The following is a 16081-nucleotide window of genomic DNA, read 5'->3' as shown; positions in this document are numbered from 1 at the left end:
CTATGATTGCAAATTCTTATTATTATTTAATTAAATAAAAAGTTGTTTTAAAAAAATAAATAAACTTATTGAACCTAATTGGGTTTGTGACTCGGGTTTCAAGTTTGACAAGTTGACTCGAATCGAACCGATATGTCAACATCTTGATTTTTTTTAAATTCAAACCAAGTTTTTAACAATCTTTCAAGTTGTTTTTAGACTAGTCAAGTTGACCAAGTCACATTAAATCAACTCTTATTTGGTTTAATTTAAAACTCGGGCTAGAATTCAGGTCATAAGGTTTTAAAGATGAGAAATCTCCTAAATCTTTTTAGGAGAGAGAGATTGCTTACATATTGTACTCTATTTACTCTTAAAAAATAAAAAGGCATAACTTTCTTTTATGTTAGCTCAAGTGTTAACTCTTTTCTTTTGTATTTTAGGTGTTTACGTATTGTACTCTATTCACTTTTAGAAAATAATAGGCATAACTTTCTATTTATAAGAAAATCTAAAAACCCTATAAATAGAAAAATATCAATTTGTCCCTTAAATAATATCACATATATTATTTTAAATTAATTTTATAAATTTATTCAATCGAGTCCTTACTTTATTGTTTTTAGGTCTAGAACTGTAATCGCTTGTATTAATTATATTCTAGTCCTTAATTTCTAAAATTTATTTACAATCAAGTCATACCTAATTAATCATTCCTTTTTAATTGGCAACAAGATATATATACTAATAACAAGATCACTAGCAAATGGCAATTCAAATGTGACCATAAAAAAAAACATCTTTAAAAATTTATTATTCATTGCGTTGATTTGAGAGACCTTTTGTCATTATCTAAAAAGAAAAAAAAACCATGCTAACCATCTTTTTGTCTTATTTCCTTCTTCCTGGTAGCCTACATGGGAGTAATTTCCTTACAAGGCTAATACATGATGCATGTATTTTTGTATTTGCTTGCTTCTTTTTTTTTTAAAAAAAAAGGGGCTCTAAATCCAATCCATATACAATTTTATAGCATGTTGGTTGATAAGAACTAAGAAGTCAAATGGCTTAAAAAAGAGTCCATTAATCATTTTTTTTTTTGCATTAACACTATAAAAAAGATTGGTAAAATATCATATTTCAAAAAATATTTAGATAAATATCATAGTTTTGCGAGTCACAAATGGTGCATATGTCACTATGATACAAATCACAATTAAAAAAAAAAGAGAAAAGAAAGAAAAAAATAGATTTCAGAGTCACACTAAAACTCCGATGACAACATCATTGATATCATCAGAAGGATCTTAATGATACGAATCCAATAAAACTAAAAAATGTCATCAACAGTGATCGGAGTAGGCCTCACGAGTTTCTCAAAGACAAGTAAGCCACTTGTGCCGCTTTTGAATGGCTTGTGTGACCTACTATGATCATCATTGGTGATCTTCTTTGGTATGTTGAATTTTTTTTGTCGAGATCTTTCTGACTGTACTAATAGTGTTGTCATTAAAGTTTCGTTGTGCTTTCAGGATTGATCTCTCTCTCTCTCTCCCTCCCTCCCTTCTCTCCTCACGAATTACAATACGAAGGGATGAGAGATGAGAAAAAAAAGAAAAAAAAAAGATTTTGGAAGCACACTGAAACTCCAATGACAACATCATCAGTACCGTAAAAACAATCCTGAGAAAACGAATCCAACAACATCTAAGAAGATCACCAATAGTGATCGGAATGAACCACACAAACTGCTTAAAGGTAAGGGAGTCATCCACCACCTTTAAACGGCTTGTGTGACCCACTCTGGTCATCGTTAATGATATTTATTAATGTTATTGGATTCATCTTATTGAGATCTTTTTTAATAATATTGGTGAAATTATCATTTAAGTTTTAGTGTGCTACAAGGTCTTTATTTCTTTTTTTTCTTTTATGAGTGTACTATTTTTCTAAATATTTTATAAACCGTTATTTTTTCAAAAAAAAATTAATGTGCTAAAAAAAAACCCTCCATTTTTTCCTAAACTAGAGCCAAATCTGAGCACAATACTTGATATTGATGTAGAGAATCTGTTACACGTCAGATATACATGATATCAGCAGGATTCCAATTACAATGCCTGAGCACAAGTAGTCGTAACTAGTTACATTAACCCGCGCGATGCCGCGGGTTAATTTTTTTATATAAAAAAAATCAAAAAAGGCTAAGATCTAAGAGTGTTAGGTCTTTTTGCATAGTTATACCCAAAAATCTTGGATTTGACTGCAACACCTGACCCAAGAGCAATATTTATAATATTATTAATAACATTAAACTTGCATGACCCAGGTTTAAGTGGGTTTGGCTACAATACCAGACCCAATAGCTTTGGATGTGGGTTTGACTGCAAGTTCGTGTCATAAAAGTATGATAATTAAATGGATTAATTAAAAAGAAAAAAACTAACAGGAAGAATGAAGAAAAAGAAAAACAAATATGAATTAACTGGGTTAACCCTTTAAACCAGGTTAACCCGTCAAACCTGAGATTTGTGTTGTGAAACTTTGATAACTAAATAGGAAAAAAAACATTAACGGGTTAACCCAGAATTAACTGGGCTAACCGGTCAAACCCGGAATCCGTGTCATGAAAGTTTGATAACTAAATACAAAAAAATGTAACATTAACAAACTAAACTAAACAAAAAAAATTAATTAAAAAGAAAAAAAATTATGGGTTAATTCGTCAAACCTGGTTAGCCCGTTAAACCCGGGTTAACAGGTTAACCCTTCAAACCAGGTTAACCCATCAAACATGAGATTTATGTCGTGAAACTTTGATAACTAAACAGGAAAAAAAAATTAACGAGTTAAACCGTCAAACCTGAGATTCGTGTCGTGAAATTTTGATAACTAAATAGGAAAAAAAACATTAACGGGTTAACCCAGAATTAACTGGGCTAACCGGTCAAACCCGGAATCCGTGTCATGAAAGTTTGATAACTAAATACAAAAAAATATAACATTAACAAACTAAACTAAAAAAAAAATTAATTAAAAATAAAAAAAATATGGGTTAACTCGTCAAACCTGGTTAGCCCGTTAAACCAGGGTTAACAGGTTAACCCGTCAAACCTGAGATTTGTGTCGTGAAACTTTGATAACTAAACAAGAAAAAAAATTAACGGGTTAACCTGTCAAACCTGAGATTCGTGTCATGAAATTTTGATAACTAAATAGGAAAAAAAACATTAACGGGTTAACCCAGAATTAACTGGGCTAACCCGTTAAACCCAGGATCTGTGTCATGAAAGTTTGATAACTGAGTACAAAAAAATTTAACATTAACAAATTAAACTAAACGAAAAAAAATTAATTAAAAAGAAAAAAATATGGGTTTACTCGTCAAACCTAGTTAACCCGTTAAACCCGGGATCTGTGTCATGAAAGTATGATAACTAAATAAAAAAATTAACATTAACAAACTAAATTAAATAAAAAAATTATTAAAAGAAAAAAAACAAAAAAATTAACGGGTTAACCCGTCAAACCTGAGATATGTGTCATGAAAATCTGATAACTAAATAAAAAGAAATTTAACATTAACAAACTAAAGTAAACAAAAAAAATTAATTAAAAAAAAATTCCGGGTTAACTCATCAAATCAGGCTAACCTGTTAAACCCGAAATTCGTATAATGAAAGTTTGATAACTAAATAAAAAAATTAACATTAAAAAACTAAATTAAACAAAAAAATTATTAAAAAAAACAAAAAAAAATCTGAAATGCATAAAAAAACAAAAAGTTAAAACCATAAACAACAAGTGGATTACATCGTGGAATCGATAGTAAAACACTAATTCGTTTTAATACATGTTACAATAGATTACCAACTGAAAAACCAATACTTACGATCTTTCTGGGTGAACCCTCGAAATTGTTGTCGCAAACTAAAGATCATGTTGGCTCTCTGATTCCAGTGGCTACAAACCCCTTTGACTGCCATTAAAACCATAAACAACAAGTGTAATCTCACAATTAAACTTACTATAAACATGCATCTTTCTCAACATAGAATGCACATCATATTCTTAAGTACAAATGATAATGTCCAGTCACCTTTAGATAATTTAATTTATTCAATCCATAATCTATAATCAAACTACTTATACCAAAAAAAAAAGAGTTGTTACTGGATGTTTTAGCATCCGTTGTTTATAAAACATTTGTTTGAGCATCGGCTATTGATGGTATCGATGTTCTAACATGGTCAAAATATCAATGTTTTATTTACTAGCACAATGCTGATGCTGAAACACAACGGTATGGACAAGCATGAAACCAGATTTCCAGCAGACAGACAGCATTTGTACGAGCGTCCTATTCCTACATAGTTCATAACGCCAAGTGCTGCCAACAACCTCACTCACTCAAGAGGCAATAGTGAAAAGTGTACTGCTCAAGTAAAACTTGTCTGTCTTTAATGGAGGAATCAACAAAAAATGCGGAGGCTAAGAAAGTAAAGAAGAGAGGACATCGTCCTCTCATCGTAGCACAATCACCGGCCGAAAAGGCCCACATCATGGTCCCTGCCATGTGTAGCACTGCCATTTACCGCCTCAGAGGTGAACTGGGTCTCGGATCCTGCGGTGCAGCCATTCACTGGCTCGTCCACCACGCCCGGCCTGATCTCATTCCCGCCCCCGAACCACCCACTAAGACTAAATCGTCTAAGACTTGCCCCAGTCGCAAAACGGACTCCGTTGATCATGACCCAATTCCAAAACCCGCTTGCATGGCGAGGGCAGATGGTGATACGCCTGTTTCTGATTTTCCGGCTACCGCCCCGGCAGAGAGGTCTCCGGTGAGAGCCACGGTGGTTCAGGCTTCGACGGTGGTTTTTGACACTCCGGCAACATTGGGTACTTGGAGTTGTGTCTTTTTCCTTTTTCCTTTCGTTTTCTAATCTGATAAAGAATGGGTTTTCTTCTATATTTTTTTTTTCTGTTAGTCTTTTTTTTTTCTTGTTAAGCAGATAAAGCAGAGAGATTGATTGCTGGTGCAGCAGCATATGGGTCACAACTAGTTGTGTTTCCAGAAGCTTTTGTTGGTGGTTATCCTAGGAGTGTGAGGTTTGATGCTACAAATCCAACTGAAGGAGATGATGGTTTGCAGAGGTACTATGCCTCAGCTATTGATGTGCCTGGTGAGAGCCCCTTTTGATCGCTTATGTGGCATTTCGCTTTCTGTAACTTGGCCCAATCTATGCCTTACTCCTTCATCTGCCAGCTAAGAACTTTTTGTAGCAGAAAAGGAACTTAGTTGTAAGAAACAAGTGCTCCAGAAATTGACATGGCTTAACATCAGCAGAAATGGAAATAAAAATGGGTGCATTGAATCTGTAGATTGTTGATCATTTCATTGCGATTTGAATTTTTAGAATGCTGAATAGAGGCAGCTGCTGGAGCTGAAAACAAGCTGACCTAATAAATAGCCATGCTTCTGAGTTTTGATCTTATAATTCTATTACTTCGTTATGTGTATTGTAGCTCATTTTGGTTTGGACACGTGAATTTGCAGGTCCTGAAGTTGAGAGACTTGCGAAAATTGCTGGTAAATATAAAGTACATTTAGTAATGGGAGTGGTGGAGAGAGCTGGGTTTTATCTCTACAGTACAATGCTGTTCTTTGATTCCCAGGGACAGCATCTCGGACAGCATCGCAAGATAACACTAGTGGCATCAGAGAGTGCAGTGTGGTATTCTGGAGGGAAATCAACATTGCCAATATATGAGACCTCGATTGGGAAAATTGGTGGCCTTACCTGTTGGGACAATAAATGGCCACTTCTAAGAACAGAGTTATATGATAAAGGTACAACTCTTCTCCTTGTTACTTTAAAAGAAGTTCTGTTTTTTAACATTGAAGTTCCCATGTCTTTCAGCATTACAAAGTTGGCAAATCGCATTCTACAATCTGCAGTTTCAATTACCCTTTTATGCCTTTTCCCCATCAGAGATGTTCTCCTGCAAAATGGAGCTCTCCAATCTTTCATTAAGTCTGTTTTGTACCATAAATATAGGTGTAGAAATATATTGTGCGCCTACGGCTGATGCAGGGGAAATATGGAAAGCATCCATGATCCATATTGCCCTCGAAGGTGGTTGCTTTGTTCTTTCTGCAAATCAATTTTGCAGGAGGAGAGATTATCCATTTCTACCTGGAGATTCAAATGGTGATGCATCATTAGATGCCATCACATGCGCTGGAGGTAGTGTTATCATTTCACCATCAGGGACCATCTTGGCTGGTCCTAGTTACCATGGAGAATGTCTTATCTCAGCTGATCTAGGTATCAATTCATTTCTTTTATTGATTAATCTGCTGATCCGTTCATTTCATTTAGTATTCATCTACATAATTGGTCCCAAAATGTATACGAAGTTAGCACCTCTATTCCTGTAACATGTGTTAGACCTGATTTTATTTTTGAACAGATTAGCCAAAACATCATCTTCTCTTTCTTGCCATATTTTATGAAACTCTCTAATCATTATTTTCAATCCACTATCTCAGACCTTGGAGATATCATTCTAGCAAAGACACAATATGGCGGAATTAGAACCATGTCGGGGTGACTGCAAATGGATCCAATCCCTTTTTGTCTGCGACAGAAATGAAAACTAAAGCTCCTGGAGAGCTTTCAGAGCAACTTAGCTGTGTAGAACATGTTAGTTCTAGAATAACCTCTTCTAGTCTACTAATGGGAATGCCTAGAATTTGTTTATCATCAGTTTTCTCCAGTTTCCATGGGTACAAAGTGCAGGGCAAGACTTGTCTGCTGGCCTAAATAACTAGGTTCAGAGAAACTGAGTGTGCTTTTATAATAGCCATTCTGGGCAATTTTGATGTGGACAGTAGGTCCGAGGTTAAATTAGATTGTAAGATTTGGCCAAACCCGGTGTAACATAGAGTAGCTGAAACTAATTCGAATGCTTTTGATACTGTTGCAAAATCTAGATTATCAATGAATTCTCTTGCTTGAGGAATGCTAGTAACAGTCTATGCATTTTGATTTAAGACACCGGACCCATCCATTGTTCTTGTGCTACATTCATGGCTATGATGGGATGCGAGAGATGTGGCATGCACAAATGTCACTAGCGTTTCTCTTTTTTGCTCAAAGACACATGTTGTTGACTGTTACAGCAATGTTGAACCTAAGAGTGTATGTAATGGAAAATTACCAAACAGCTGGATCTAGAAAGAGTTGATCCATGATGAATTCCATGGGGACACAAAGAAAGGTGTCTGGGAGAGGCGTGCCTGAAGCGTGATTTCCTGGACTGCACCCATCCTGTTGCTGGCTTGGTGCTTTTTCAGTCTCATAACCGAATTCCATGATTACTTGGCCATTTGTCTGCCTCCAAATTTAACTAAACTCGCCACTCTTGGGCTGATTTGACGCAAAATAACCGCGTTAAAAAGAGATAAAAGAGTGAATTCACGCTATCCTAGTGCAAAGTTTAGTGTTATTAATCATGGTTTGGAGGTTGGTACGGTTAAATGGACGGAATAGATCATGAATTGATTAATTTGAAAAATTAAAAAAATTATATTTAAGGTTTTAATATTTTACGAGAAAAATTTCAAAACAATGCATGTTGATATGGATGTGGACTATATGAAAAAAAAATATAAGATATGAAGTATAATATAGTTATTCTACATTAAAAAGTTAAAAAATAATTCAGGTAGATGTAGGTTAAAAAAAAAAATATAAGACATGAGTGTAGTATAGTTATCTCACATTAAAAAACAAATGTAAGCTAGATGTAATTATTCTATATTGAAAAGTTAAATGATTCATTTGGATGTGGGTTATAATTTTCCATGTTGAAAAGTTAAAAAACAATGTGGATGTAAACTATATATAGTTATTTCACATCAAAAAATTAAAAAACAAAACATGTGAATGTGGGCTACAAAAAATTTTGATACATGAAATATAGTATAGTTACCTCACATAAAAAAGTTAAGATTCAATCCATGTGAATGTAGACTATGAAAAAATAAGAGGCTAAATACTCATAAATTAATTTTATATTTTTAAGGTTTATTAAAAAAAATAGATCTCAACTGGATTAGACTAGGTCACCTGGATTTTGAATTGACTCAACAAGTTATTTAGGTTTGACTAGGCCAATTGTATCTTCGGATTAAATGGTTTGAAACCTGGCTAAGGTCTCAAGTCATCTTGATTCCAGGTCAACCCGTCGGACCAGGTTTCATAACTATAGTACAAAATTATAGCAACAACATGGAATATAATTCAAGCTGATGTCATCCAAATTTCATGTCGATCTTTTCCAAAGGCAAGTTCTCATATAGGCTAATATAGTTTTAGATACAAGTAAAGATACTCATTAAAAAAACATAATTACTTATTGTTTTTAGTTTACCTGCATTCTTTTAAATATCAAACTTTACTTTACTGAAAAAATGAGTAAACTTAATGCATAAAGACTTTTAGGGAAAAATTATTTTTCTTAGTTATTATTTAGTTTAGGAAAATATTTTCTTTTATGGTTATTTTATTTTTTTCTATTTATTTTAGGAAAATAAATATTGAGATTGATAATTTTATTTTTTCTAGTTTGTTTCAAAGGCATGAGCAAAGGATTGGTGTTCTCCATCAATTTATGATATTTATTTTGATGATGATAGTGTTGATGATGATATCATAAATAACGATACTAATGGTAGTGATGATATCATTGATGAAGTTCTTGTTAATAAGATAGAAGTTGAGTGCAAAGAAAACATGGACTATTATCTCAAAGGTAGATGTATTCAAGGGTTATATGGACACAATAAACATTCATGAAGCAAATTTAAGGTGTGCAATTTATTATTCAAGAAGCCAATGGAAGAGAAATAATTTGTCAATTGTTATTTCTTCTTCAAGCTTTAAGATAAGGAGACTAAAGTTGATGTCTAAAAATGTTATACACTTAAAGCGAATACATAAAAAGGGCTAGAGAGTCTTGATTGGACCTCCACGAGATCAAGGTCAAAGCAATTTGAACATGAGGATGAGTTCTTTTTGGCCTAGAGAGACTGATGCAAAAGATCTTTTTCTAATGCATAATTTTATGTTATTGAAAATAATTTTGTATATGACTATTGGATCAGATTGAGAATTTTCTAAGAGATTCTAGAGTGTCTGTTCTTATATAATTAAAATTTCACATTAATTGGAGATCGAAAAGGTCTTTCTATAATGCTTAAAATTTATTGTTCAAGATTTGTTATATTTTTCTAATTGATTTAGAATTATTTTTCTATTGGGATTAAAATCCTTTATTATTTTTCCAACTTTACGTATGATATTTTTCCTAGTTTTTTTTAGGATTTTTATTACATTTTTTTATTTTTGGGGTTTTCTTGTTGGTTTATGTGAGTTTTTAGGTTTATTTAAAGAGTTGTAAACCTTTGAGAAAGGTAGACCACCAAAACATAAAATATTCAGTAACGAAATTTTAAATTAGGATTTCTATGTGATCCCTTTTTAGCATAGTTTTATGTTCTTCTGCTTGATGTCTTTCTTGTATTGCTTTTGTTCGAGTTAACTGGTATCTGAGGTAGATTGTGAAGCTTACTTGGTGGTTGGCTCTAACAGGAGGAAGAAGAGACTGACTAAGGGTCTCCAACTAGTGTACATAAAACTTATTTTAAAGGCAAATATAAAGGAGGCAACCTCTCGATAAGGAAAAGTATCATGGAGATTTTAAATTTCGAATTAGGTTTCCTGATTTTACAAGAACTTTACAAGTAGATAAGTTTATCGATTGGTTGAATGAAGTTGAATGAATTTTAAAGTATAATGAGGTTTTAAGACGTATGATGGTGAAACTAATTGCGATCAAATTGAAGGATTGGAGCTTCTACCTAGTGGGATATAAGTTAAAAAGGTCATGAGAGAGGTGAGAAAAATTGAGAATTAATTACTATATATATATATATATATATATATATATATATATATATATATATATATAAAAGATGAATGAGCACTTCTTTCCTTTTTGTTATACGTAAATCATGCACCAAAGACTTGAGACAATAAGGTAAATCTATTAGTGATTAAACTGACAAGTTTTATCAATTAGTGGCCGGGAATAATTTGGTAGAAATGGAAGAGCATTTTATGGCAAGATTTGGCGGTTTATCCAGGATATGTTGTGCTTGCAGGTTTCGAAGACAATTTCAGAGGCTTATCAGAGGGCTTCGACAATTGAAAAACAACAAATTGCTCGGGCAATTTATAGAAATTTCTATGCAAATTAGTACAATAAAGAAGGGCACAACATTAACAATGGCCAACCACCCTCCAAGCCAGACCTACTTAGCAAACTTCACAAGCAACAAGTCAAAGTATAGGTCAGGGTTCTAGTTAAACTTTCCCAATTTGTTGTTACAAATATGGCAAATTAAGGCATCGAGTTAATGAGTGTAGCAAATCAAAAAGTTATCCAGGTAAAAATTTATTGATAGAGAAACTTGTGGATGATCTTGTTTATGACAACTCATATAATAGAGAGTTGAATTTGTATGGAAATGGTGGTGCTAACCTAGTTATCCAAATGAGCTTGTTGACTCCCCAATGTGATTCAGATGAAGATTGGCAACGCACTAACATTTTCCACTCGACATTCACCATAAAAGATAAGGTCTGCAACTTAATAATGGACGGTGGTAATTGTGAGAATATGGTGTCCTCGGAAGCAGTAAAAAAGTTCCAACTAAAAAATAAAAGCCACCCTAGGCCCCGCAAGCTAATTTGGTTGCATAAAGATATTGAGGTAATTGTGGATAGGCGTTGTCTCTCGTTTTGTTTTCTATAAGCAAGAGATGTTTTGATAATGTTTGGTGTGATATGGTGTATATGAATACATGTCATCTACTATTTAGCAGGTTATGACAATATAAAATGAATGTTGTACATGACGGGTAACATGATACATATACCCTTAGTATAAAAAATAAGCATATAATATTGGTACATAGAAGAGAGGAGGTGGTTGTTGAAAGTAAGGATAAATATTTAAGAGATGATATTACGACATGCCTGTTGCTAGAAAAGAAAACCAATATATTACTTATGGAACTTACCCCTATTGTTTTTATCCAAAATTATAGAGAAGGGAAATAAGGAGAAGGAAGAAAAAAAAAGAAAGAAAGGTGGGGGGGGGGGGTCCAAATAATATGAGTAAAGATATAATGTGAAACACGTTATTAACAATTAGTATTGATTTTGTCAAGATTAAAGGTGTTTTGGGAATGGATTATTAGCCTACTTTATATGACCTTGAGTAGGACAAGTCAATAAAACACAAAGACACCAACATTGTTTTAAATGATAAACAACAATAGCAGCATAATGATCAAAACTCGAAGATAAATTCTTTTTAATCCAAGAAGAACGATACATAAAGACTTTTATTGGGAAAATTATCATTTACTAGGTTATTACTATTTTCTATTTAGTTTATGAAAATATTTTCTTTTATGATGATTTTATTTTATTTATTTAGTTTAGGAAACTAAATATTAAGATTGATGAAAAAGAACCATTTCCTAATTTAGATGTCAACCTTTTAAAAAGGAAGACCATAATACTACCCTATTTCGATAATTAATATGTTTTGTCTTGCCATTGTCCTGTTATTTGTGCTTACACACTCGTCAAAACTACATATGAGGCTTTTTTGGTAATTAACCCTTAAAATAAAAAAGGGAAGACGCTGCCGGAGAGGAAAAGAAAAAACAAAGGTTACATATCAGAAATTATATTTGATGCTTCTGGCATGTCGAGGGAAGTAATGCCAGAAGTTTTTGTACACGAGTCATTTGGCCGAATGACAACCCTTTTTTTTTTTCCTACAAGAACTCTATGGGCACGAGCATTCTTACAAATTGACAAAAGTTCGGTGAATGTTGAACAACGATTGCAGCAACTTCAGTAATTCTAGAATGGCGACCAGGGGATAACTTCTCAGTTCTCACTGCCTAGTTCTTCTAGCATTAGGCATCTAACCAGCCTTGCCTAAAAACTACCTGGATTTCTCACCATTTTGATTTTCTTAAATTCATTCCTTCAGCTTTGGCCTCTGACAGCCTTGACTTAGAAACATTCCCTGGTATCACAGGTGGTCTCTCTTGCGCTAGATTGCTTGGGTCTAGTGAGGACCGCAGCTGCCCCGCTTGTCGCATAGGACTAGCATACCCTCTTGGAGAATCTAACCTAGAAACAGACAATAAGTAGTCCCTAAGACCCTTCACTGATTGATGCCCATGCATTTCATCTCCGTAAACTTTTCCTTGCCCTTGCCACTCCAGTCCGGAAAATCTCCCCCAATCTATCCCGTCTCCTGCAAATGGGACCCTCTCATTTCGGGTGTCCCATTCCACTCCATCCGATATGCTTCTTTGCAGAGAAGTGCTTCTCCGGGGTAATTTGCTTGAGGTAGATTTCCTCCCTTTGATGTCTTCTTCATCATTTGCTGCCTTTCTCACATCGCGGGGAGTTCCAGAAGGATATGTTGTCCACTTGTAGCTTTTGTTATTGTTATCCATATTCAATTCTATGGAATGAAGATCACTTTCAGCAGAGCCTTCCTCGCATATTACCCCATCATCTACTTCTCCATCCTCCTCGTTTATTTCACTTTGATGAGAAACAAAACGATTTTTACTTAGGTAAGCAGCTATCTCTTCATCATTCATATAATTAGAAGAACTACGCCCTTTTTCTTTAGTTCTTTTGGTTCCTAGAAAAGCTTCAAGCTGGTTCTGAAGTTTATCAACAGCTGCATTTTTCTCCTCAAGCTGATATTTAGCTTCTGAAAGTTTCATGTGGACTCTCTCCTCACGTAACACGTCAGCTAACTGCATCATCTCCCTTTCCTTCTCAACCTCTTCACAAAGTTTTGCAGATTCCCTCTTCAGTTCTTCAACTTCAGCTTTATCGTCACCAATATCCCTGGCTAGTTCGTCACATACCTTCTGCATTACAACTCTTGCTCTCTTCTCACTCTCAAGTTCTTTCACTGCCTTCAATAGAGATGCCTTTGTCTCGGCCAGTTCCTTCCCCAGCTTCTTGTTCAAGCTTTCAAATCGTCTTCTCAGCTTCTTCTCTACATCAAGTTCTCCTGCAATGGACTCAATAGCAGCCTCAACCACTTTCTGCTCTTTGTTTTTCCATGCTGCCTTTTCTTCAGCAAAGCACTTCATTAGATAGTTTATCTCATTCTGGTCTGAGCACTGTTCTTGAATAAAGTGATTGACCTGCAAACGTGCCCTCTCAAGCTCAGCATGCAAGGCTGAGATGAGAGACAGGCTTGATGAAGGCCTGTCTTCATTACCCCATACACGGTTGATAATTTTAAGTAGTTCCTTTGATGTAGTCAAAGCATTACTAACATCCTTCAGACGAGGTTTAACTCCAACAGTAGATCCACTAGGAGTTTGGGCTCGGGAACGAGTCTCAATCTGCATCATAAGAGAAACAAAAATTACTGTTGTGTTTTAATACAAGTACCTTTTAAAACTGTACGGTGCATGGGAAGATTAATGATAAATTGATCGTCTTAAGTTCGGTTTAAAAAGGAAAACTACAATAATTCTCATCAATTTTTTGAAGAGTATATGATATAACTCGTCATCAGATTCATAAAAGATGGCATGGATAAATTATTTGTCCAACATAGAAAATTAAAAATCTCAAGATTCCAATTCAAACTATTGGTGTGTCCAATTCCTGACCCCAAGAGGCAGTAAATGTATAAGCTCTTGCTCTCCAGGACACATTATAACATCTCACAAGACTGACATTATTAATTAAGCGTACCTCCATTAAACTGGCATTACTAACTGAATCAAATGCTCCAATACTCTGGTCCATAAGCCTAAGCTTCTGAGAAATCGATGATGTTCTTCTATGGCAACTGCCAGTTCCAGATCGATCAATTCTCTACAAAAAGATGATTTCAAACAACAGCACCACAGTTAAGCAAACTAACATGGCAATATTAACTTTGATTTAGAGGAAGCAACCTTAGGGCCCTCAAATCCCAGTATCAATTCCGGTTGTTTCCTCAACATGTAGATGGTATAGAAAAACATTTGAAATTATAAATTCACAATAAAAAAAGTCATGCAATCTTTAAATTTGACAAAAGCAAGATTGAAAAATCAAGTCATCTACTGAAAAACACCATCCCCATTCTAAAATCCATATAATCATCCACAACCCAACTAATTTTTTCCAAACTAAGAAGTTTCAATCATTGCTATATTAAGAAAATGTTGAATCAGCTAAGACCAAACATAAGGCTTTACATTAATTAGAGAGACCCACAATACTCAACTAATACAAACACCACTCACCTTATAAAAACCAAACTAACACATGGTTGCAGATTCCAAAGTTCAAACTTTTTCAAATTCCCCCAATTCCCTTACCAACAATCAAATTCCACTTGAACAGAACCTTAAAAAAAAACTCAACCAATCCAATTTTCAATTTTCCCTTCTTTCACATCGTTTAAAACCAACATATAACAAGAAACCAAGATTAAAAGTTTACACTAACATCCTATCAACAAAACATGAAAAAAAAAAACTAAACAGGAACATAAAATCAAACAAAAACCCACCTCAGAAACAGGACTGTGAGAAGGATCAGACAAATGAGGAGGCAAAGAACCTGAATGCACCGGTCTCCTCTCTCTACCTCTACCCTCTTTCCTCAACCTCCTCTCCTCCACTATTTCCTCCTTCATTTGTGGCGATGGCATCTCATTCATCTCCCAAAGGGTAGCAGCCAGCTTCCTCGCTGACACTGGCGCCTGTTGCTGCTTTGCCTTTCCATTTAGTGACTTCGGTGAGGACTCCAAGGCCCTCAGTGTAGACGATGGGGTCCTCTTCCCCATCAGCTTCCATGTGGGCACTGGTGTACTGGATCCACCCCTCTTACCCACCAAAATTGCTCTCTTGAATCTGTAGTTTTGAATTATAGACGAGGACGATGACGCCGATGAAGAACACACTCTTTTCCTTATCTTACCAGGCAGCAATTCCTCCATGGTGGCACTTCCTTTTTGCCTTGGCATTATCAAGTTATCTCACTTATAGATCCCACTCACAAAATCACAGTAAACAGGAAGAAAAATATTTGAAGAATCAATAAAAGTTAAGAGCTTTACTCTTCATTTGGTGATTGGTAGCTAAAAAAGTTCAAGTTTTTGAATTTGGAGAGCTAAAAAAGGTAGAATAAGCAATGACTTGCTGTTTTGGCTCATGGGTCTTTGGATTTGGCTAATAATAATGAGAAAGATTTGAAATTGAGTGAATTGAAAGTTTTTTAAATGGTGAAAAAAAAAAGATGATGATTGAGTATAATGGAGTTTTGAGAGAGATTTGAATTGGGAAATGTGAGAGAGTGAGGGAATGTGTGTGTGTGTGTGAGAGAGAGATTTGAGGAGGAAAAACTAAATAGAGAACCCTAAAAGGGAGATTTGAGGGAGCTTTCTTTTTTTGTTTTGATGACTTGCACTATTTACTACTCCTTGGCCCTTGCTCGTGTGCTTTTGGAATTTCGATCAATACAGACTGTGTGCTTGCTACCTTGTGATGGTGTCAACTGTAAAGCGTAAGAGAAGGAGAAATTATATTTATAAACTCAGTCCTTGTATTGTTAGGAAATTAATAAGTTAGTCTCCCTAGTTCAGAATTATTTGTATTCGGTCCCATATTTTCATATTTATTTTCATTTTGGGTATTCATGGAAAAGGTGATGGCTCTTTACAAAAAAAAAAAAAAAAATTGATGTTCATTTTTTTCATAAAAAGCTATTGCATCAATTAGACGACTCTTAGAAAACTTGTATTAAAAGCAAAAGAACGGCTTGTAGATTTTTTTGTATTTTTATTTTAAAAATATTTTATATATTTTTTTGTATTAAATTAATTTTTTATATATTTTCATGTCATTTTGATGTACTAATATTAAAAATAAATTTTAAAACATAAAAAAATATTATTTTAAAATAAAAAAATA

General features: G+C 34.3%; 2 protein-coding genes across 3 annotated transcripts; one reads left to right on the top strand and one right to left on the bottom strand.

Annotated features, from left to right (window-relative positions):
• Positions 1 to 4180: 4180 nt before the first annotated feature.
• LOC133688958 (bifunctional nitrilase/nitrile hydratase NIT4B-like) lies at positions 4181 to 7008 on the top strand. 2 transcript variants are annotated; one of them, XM_062108627.1, is made up of 5 exons: positions 4181 to 4881; positions 4995 to 5165; positions 5540 to 5833; positions 6042 to 6311; positions 6536 to 7008. In XM_062108627.1, the coding sequence occupies exons 1-5, from the start codon at positions 4443 to 4445 to the stop codon at positions 6595 to 6597; spliced, it is 1236 nt and encodes a 411-aa protein (XP_061964611.1). In that variant the 5' UTR covers positions 4181 to 4442; the 3' UTR covers positions 6598 to 7008. The 2 variants fall into 2 exon arrangements, with proteins under 2 accessions (XP_061964611.1, XP_061964610.1); XM_062108626.1 differs by having other exon boundaries at positions 4992 to 5165.
• Positions 7009 to 11782: 4774 nt separating this feature from the next.
• Positions 11783 to 15648, bottom strand: LOC133687779 (uncharacterized protein At5g41620). Its single transcript, XM_062107096.1, has 3 exons — positions 14680 to 15648; positions 13872 to 13994; positions 11783 to 13513 (listed from the first exon to the last, which is right to left on the bottom strand). Exons 1-3 carry the CDS (start codon positions 15133 to 15135, stop codon positions 12089 to 12091), a joined length of 2004 nt encoding a protein of 667 aa, XP_061963080.1. The 5' UTR covers positions 15136 to 15648; the 3' UTR covers positions 11783 to 12088.
• Positions 15649 to 16081: the final 433 nt, after the last annotated feature.

Source organism: Populus nigra, chromosome 3 (assembly GCF_951802175.1).
Source record: "Populus nigra chromosome 3, ddPopNigr1.1, whole genome shotgun sequence".
NCBI classification, from domain to species: domain Eukaryota; kingdom Viridiplantae; phylum Streptophyta; class Magnoliopsida; order Malpighiales; family Salicaceae; genus Populus; species Populus nigra.
This window is presented reverse-complemented; position numbering and strand designations above follow the sequence as displayed.